At 35.3% G+C, this 6,896-nt stretch overlaps 1 protein-coding gene across 6 annotated transcripts; it reads right to left on the reverse strand.

The window, feature by feature from the left end:
- Positions 1-516: 516 nt before the first annotated feature.
- Positions 517-5,995, reverse strand: LOC104092802 (amino acid transporter AVT6A-like). 6 transcript variants are annotated; one of them, XM_033655268.2, is made up of 6 exons: positions 5,975-5,995; positions 4,275-4,790; positions 4,005-4,157; positions 3,198-3,401; positions 2,047-2,512; positions 517-985 (listed from the first exon to the last, which is right to left on the reverse strand). In XM_033655268.2, the coding sequence occupies exons 2-6, from the start codon at positions 4,702-4,704 to the stop codon at positions 847-849; spliced, it is 1,392 nt and encodes a 463-aa protein (XP_033511159.1). In that variant the 5' UTR covers positions 4,705-4,790; positions 5,975-5,995; the 3' UTR covers positions 517-846. The 6 variants fall into 6 exon arrangements, with proteins under 6 accessions (XP_033511159.1, XP_009596768.1, XP_009596769.1 ...); XM_009598473.4 differs by lacking the exon at positions 5,975-5,995 and adding an exon at positions 5,739-5,963; XM_009598474.4 differs by lacking the exon at positions 5,975-5,995 and adding an exon at positions 5,739-5,963 and having other exon boundaries at positions 4,275-4,795.
- Between the last annotated feature and the right edge of the window lie 901 nt (positions 5,996-6,896).

Below are 6,896 nucleotides of genomic sequence, written 5' to 3' on the forward strand. Positions count from 1 at the left end.
CCGATCATAGCTGACTCTTGATCTTGGTAGCTTTAGAATTTTAAATCGGTTCATGTATATTGCAAACATATGATGTATTTTATTTCATACCAACTTTATAAATTCTAAATCTTAGAAGCTCATGATTTGTACTACCAGTGCTTGAGAAATGTATAAAGGTTCAACTATTTTATTATTCATTTGTCTCAATAAATCTCATTAAATTGGATAGTCGTTAATTGGCTTACCTAGCGGGTTGAGTTAAGTATCATCACGACTAGTTGGATTTTTGGATCGTGACACTATTACTGAGCACTGTACACTTATACACATAAGTGACCAAAAAGTGTGAACAAAAAGTAACAGCTAAGCTAACACACCTAAGCTAACAGCTGGAAATTCACTAACTAATTAACTGTCTAATGCTCTGCTGACTCAGCAAAAGTATACAAGTATAAAATTTAATATAATCTCAATAAAAACGAAAGGATGGATTACCATGTAAACTCCATCAACCATCACACAAGTGGATACCAATACATGAAACAAAACAATATATACTAGTACAAAACTCAGGCATAGCCAAGTCGCGGACTCTGTGTTTTCTCATTCCACTTTACAGACATAATTTATGTAATACAACCTTTAACTTGATGGTACATGGATACCAAGATTTGATACAATCTTGAGCAGACCTACTCAAGTTTTGATATCTAGTAGTACATACAAACTTTATTAAATCACGAACCAGCAACCTCAAGGAAATGCACTATCTCTTGTGCCGCGATGATCCTGTCATCAGTCTATCTTTCCCGAGAGTGCAACTGATGGTTCCATCTCATTGTTGCTAGCAGACAACATGAGAAATCACTCACGTGGTGATGAACTCTTCTTAATCAAGGCATAAGCATCACTATATATGGCCACCACATTAGAAAAGACAGCAAGGACAATCATAAATATGCACAAGATCTTGTCCTTCTTCGTTGCTATGCCATACCGATCCCTGGAACATGAAAGACAGCAGCTAAATCAGTAAATGGTTGACCATATACATCCTGGAAAGAGAAGCGATTGGGGGGGGAGGGAGAAGAAAACCTATGGCAAAACTAAAATTAACAGTATGCATGATCTTAGTAAAATCTTGAATATTTGAATTTTGAATTATAAATGAATTCGGGGTGAACCAGTTACACCGAGTTGTCTGTTGATAAACAACAGTGCCAACAATGCCAAACCGCAAAATTACAATACCAAAAACTCAGCTTTGTCTTATGAAGGTCTAATTGTTAGGTAACATTGAGAAAAAAGAATAGGAAGGGAAACACTTTTTGCATGTGTTATTCTTCAGCTTCAGTATCTGTTCAGAGAAACCTGTTCACAAGTTGCCAAATTCTCGTCCTTTCAACGGATTTTAAAAATGAAGATTAATGACTGTTCTACTAGCAGATATTTCTCCAGATGTGACCTCTTTACTCCCCAAGAAGCCACGTATAAGCAGGAACTTTCTAAACTAGGATGTAAATATCCATTGTTTTAACTCCCCCCAATACAGAAGTTAGATACGCATGTTTTTAGTTCCAACTTACCCATTTCAGAAGGGAGAGGAAGGTGCACATAAGCAGGAACAACTACCTCCCGACTTAACTAAGTACACAAATAGGAAAGTAAGCAGACTCAAAAATTAAATGAGAGGCTTCCGTTGGAAAACGACAATACGCATGTTAAAACCTAAAGTTATAAGTTCATCAAATGCACTAGTATCTGACACACTGTCACAGGATGACAATAAATGCACCACAACCAAAAATTTCAACGACATCAAAGCACCAATGAAGCTGTTCTTCTGTTTTTTATTGAACAAACTCTAGTGAATGTTTAACTCCAACATGTAGAACTTAGATATGCCCCTAAATGAGCATCCTTATGTTCCCACGTTCTCTTTTTGTTTGGCTGAGGGAGTTAGGAAGATCGCTAAGCAAGACTGGGATCCCAGGTATTGAAAGAGAAAAACATGAGAACAAGTGAACACCCTGGAATAAATTCTCAAATAGAAATGTTTTTTACCTGAGAGTAACAGCAGCAGGAAATATGAAGCCAATGCAAACCGCAGCAGTTGCCCCTGTGAATTGAAACGCATCCCAGATGCTTGGGATGAAATTTGCACCCAGAAAGATGACAGCAATGAGCCCACTGCTGATCAATGCAAATCTCAAATTGTCAAAAGTCAGAGGCCTCGCAGAAGGAAAGAGAAGACCATCCAAGTTAAGCCGCAACGGATAAAAGACAATGGGGAAGACAAGCATCAGGTGGGCAGCATAGCTGACACGAACGACATCATTGAGCAAGGAGCCTAATGGAATTCCAAGATTGGTATCGAAGTTGGCAAGCACGTCATCAAGGGTTGCATCACCAAAGAGGAGAAAACCAAACAGGCTTGTCAACACATACACAGTTGAGCAAAGAGCAAGCGAGCTTTGCACCACTGCTCTGATCTGTGTGTTGTCTTCAAGTTCATTTTCTATTGAATGAACTGCAAAACTTTCAATTTTCAGAATGTTGCATTTCTAATTGTATGATGACACAGAATTAACTCTATGATGACACAGAATTAACTCTCCTATAACTATAAAATCATCTAATCTTACTAGCATTCTGATCAGGGAAAATTGGACAGGATATTAAATTGAAGTCAATCAGAGATGTCTAAGATAATATATAAAATGAAATAGTTGGTTGAATGAGTGTAAACGAAGTTCAAAACAGCACACAGTAGGATTATTAAGTTAATATCAATTCTTCAAGATGGTATGTGTTGCAAGTAATAAACAAATAAAATATTAGGATAGACTAAAAGAAAAAAGTAAGGCAATTTAAATGAATGCAAGGATTATTAAGCTTGAATAATGAAATATCATTCACGACAGGCATTAATCATCAAGTGTTAAAATGCCCCAAATAACCAGAATTTTGCAATAATAGAACTTTCAATGCATTACATTGTACCTGCACTTACATTTGAAGTTATCTTTCTGTGAACACAGAAACTATGGTGAATTTAAGTTTACCAAGGACAACTAATGATGACACCATACTATAAATACTTCAAGTAACGTTATCTCGTTTGGCAGAAAAAATCTTTATAGCTTTTTCTTTCAGTGAAGTTTAGAAATGGCAACATATGTATAACATTATAGTTGGGCTATAGGAGTACATACCATTATAGTGGCATATATATGCTGTAACGAGTATAGGAACAACTGTAAAGAGCTTAAGGAATGATGTCAGATCATACGCATCAGGAAGCAATCTGGGCATAAGAATGGTCCCATTCATTAGCTTGAATACGGTAATCCCGACAGTCACGACCAGGAATACAACAGCCAAGGCGACTGATAATGCAGATGTAAATCTCAATGAATCTGCAATAGCAATATAAGGAGCTTAGACTTGCTACACTGCATAGCTAAATTTAGGAAGACAATTCTATTGATAATGAGACTACTGCTGGATTACTCTAAACAGTTTCTGTTTAGAGGAAGAAGGATATGAGCATGAACACCAACTCAGGGGTGAATAAAATACATATCTGATGTGAATTCTACTCCACAATCACGTCTGAATGAGTTTTTTTTTTTTTTTTTTTTTTTGAGGGGGTGGGGGGGGAACAGATGATTGCTGAAGCATGTCATTGCAAGCTCACATTAGACACCTCAAGGTCTTAAAGCTTGTCAAACGCTTCTAAAGTGATTTAAAGAAATGAAAATTCTAAACTTATTTTTGTCTACATATTTTTGAAAAAGAGCAAGACTCCAGCCACAAACAAGATTGAGTGCTAATCCGGGCATGTATTTCTACAAAAATCATGAAATTGAATTTTATTGAATTCACCAAACAGAAACCAGGTTCCACAAATACCCAATTGATCAATTCTGAGATTCGAGTAATAGAAATAGCATTGAAGGTAAGTATTGAAAATTAAAGTGTACTTTCGAGAACCTGAGATATCTCTTGAAAAAACTCACCAATACGCTTCAAGGAAGCCAATGGCGCAAATATGCCAAGAGTGGTGACAAGAAGAATAAAGAACCGACTATTCCACCAGTGGGCCCCAAACCACTCTTCCAGGACACCAGCATGGTGAACTCCACTTGAATTTGTTCCAGAGAGCACATCACCTATAAAGAGTGATTACCATAATCTATCATGGATTAAAAAGCGAAAAAACAACCTTACATAGTTGATAAATGAATGTAAGTCTCTAAGAAGCTTCACAGCTATTAACTGATACCTACCTATGATAATCATGTATACAACAAGTACACCTATGTTGTTAACAAGTACACATATTTGGAGCAGCATCTTCCCATACTTTCCAAAGGTGTCGCCCATGAGACCCCCATAAGAAGCTGATTTAGAAGTCCTGCTAAATCTAATCAACAACTCAATCGAAGACTCTGTCAGAAAAGCCATGAAGACAATCATAGCAATCCCAAGAATAAGACCCAACGACTTCATAGTCGCAGGCAAGGCCATGATTCCAGCACCAACAATTGTGGTTGATAAATTAAATACAGCCCCACTAAAGGAAGCCCCGTCAAACTCATCGAATCCAGCATCTTCCTTATGCTTTGTCGGCAATAATGGTGAATGCTCATCAACCACAGCTTGTTTGCTCTTTCGGGATTTCTTCTCATTTGCATGTTTAAGGCTTCCAATCGTCATATTCTGAAACTCTAAGAGATCGAGGCTTGTAACTACACTAACTTATAAACAGCAGCTTCAACCTTTCGGTTTCGTAAGAAAAATATCTGCACTGACAAATACCATATATCAGCTATTATATATTATTATAATTATTATTATTATTATCAACAACAACAATGCCACTTTAATCCCAAAATAGTTGGGTCAGCTATAACAATATCAGCCATTATTATAACATTCTAACTTCCAGAAACACTGGTATCAGAGACTTAAAACACATTAGAACAATGAATTAAACTAGTGAAGCTCCAAGAATGCCATAATAGTTCACTTTTCCAAAATGAAACAATACTATGGAATAAAAATCAAATCTTTAATGAAGCCTCAAATATGAAATTCACCCTACCAATATCACTGTCAATAATTTTGATTAAGATCAGTTTTTTTTTCCTTCCTTTTTCAGGAAGAAATCAGTAAAGCAAATAAGCACTAGACAAAATTAAACATTCACCAAAACAGCATCAACTTGATCTGCGAACTTTGAAGTACTCAGAACTTAAAACATACCAGAAATCTATGAAATTTAACTAAAAAGCAGGAGAATTGAACAGAAAAATTAAGACCCAATATAGAATTGTTCAGTATATGGGACTTAAATCAAGAGAATGAATCAAATCAGTAACTAACCAGGAAAAATTAAAGACAAAGAACCTCTGTAAAGATGAAATTGATATGGGTAAAATCAATAGGCTTCGTCTTAATATAAGAGGCAAGATAGAGAGAGATGCAATGAATTATTGTAGTTATTCATATGTACAGTTCCATTGACAGCGACGTTAAGAAAATTAAAAAAATATAGTAGGCCACAAAATATTTCTGATTTTGAAGATGACAAACTAAAAAACGAGTGGTCTTGGAGGGATTGAGCAAAATCCATTAACTGATATAAATGAAATGAAGTTAAATACAACAAAATGGATAAAAGGATTCATGTAATTAACTTATCTTAACTAAATGAAAAATGGATGCAGTGAAGTAAAAGATGATGATACCTTAACATGAGAAGGGTGTGCCTATTAACGAGTTGTTAATAGATCCACCCTTCTTCTCAAAGAAACACGGATTGAAGTTTTGTACTGTTGTTTCTCTGCAGATTACCTATATGTGAATTCCAATTTCTATTGGGTTGGATTCTTTTATTTCTTTTTGATAATAAAAAAGATCTTCTGAGCAACTACCTGACCCAAAAAAAGGAAGGAAAAAAAGAAAAGAAAAAAGCAACGCCAACCTGTGACCACCAATGGTAGTAGTTATAGTAGCGTGAATTACTTCCTTGCACCTGTTTACAGTTTATTGCATAAGATCGAACAATCTCATTTTAAGATATAATCTCCTAGTTCATTATTGACTTTGTACGCCCCTTAATAAATAATACATAAAATACATAATTTATCATGATATTTATATTAATTGGTGTGTAAACTTAACGAATTTAAAATAAGTAATTAATGTCAAGGACAAAATAGAAAAAATAAATTATTTTTCTCTTAATATGCGAACAGAAATAGTACATATTAAAGGAAAAGTACATCTCACCTAACCATGGAAATCAACTCCATAATCAATTCATTCAAAAGTAAGTATAATCAAACACATAATTTACAATATTCATGATTTGATTTTAAATCATTTTCAAAATCAGTTCCTCTAAACTCAAATCTAAATTCCACTTACTATTTTATACATCAATAGTGTCACGATCCCAATTTTCCTCCTTAGGATGTCGTGATGACACCTAATCTCTAAGACTGGGTAAGCCTAACAATTGAGAGAATATGACTAAAATAAAAGCTGAAAACATGATATAAACTAATAATCTCATAAATATCTCAAAAACTGAATCGCAGTTACAATGCTCCCAAAACATGGTAAGACTGAGTCATAAGCTATACAGAATGTTCCAAAACATCTACTATAATAATGTCTAACAAGGAAACAATAATACTAAAAAGATAACAGAAGGTGACTCCAAGACCTGCGGACGCCGAGCAGGTATACCTTGAAGTCTCCGGAAAATAGCTACAAGTCAATCACTAACGTCCAGTACGGCAGACGTACCTGGATCTGCACAAAAAAATATGCAGAAAGCGTAGCATGAGTATACCACAGCAGTACCCAGTAAGTATCAAGAATAACCTCGGTGGAGTAGT

This window comes from Nicotiana tomentosiformis, chromosome 2 (assembly GCF_000390325.3).
Source record: "Nicotiana tomentosiformis chromosome 2, ASM39032v3, whole genome shotgun sequence".
NCBI classification, from domain to species: domain Eukaryota; kingdom Viridiplantae; phylum Streptophyta; class Magnoliopsida; order Solanales; family Solanaceae; genus Nicotiana; species Nicotiana tomentosiformis.

Bases quoted from the DNA above. Each gene is read 5' to 3' on its own strand.
- LOC104092802 (XM_033655268.2), bottom strand. From the start codon at position 4,704: ATGACGATTGGAAGCCTTAAACATGCAAATGAGAAGAAATCCCGAAAG. The intron at 4,158-4,274 runs GTAGGTATCAGT...CACTCTTTATAG, and splicing joins TGTATACATGATTATCATAG to GTGATGTGCTCTCTGGAACA. The intron at 986-2,046 runs GTAAAAAACATT...TTCATGTTCCAG, and splicing joins CCTGCTGCTGTTACTCTCAG to GGATCGGTATGGCATAGCAA.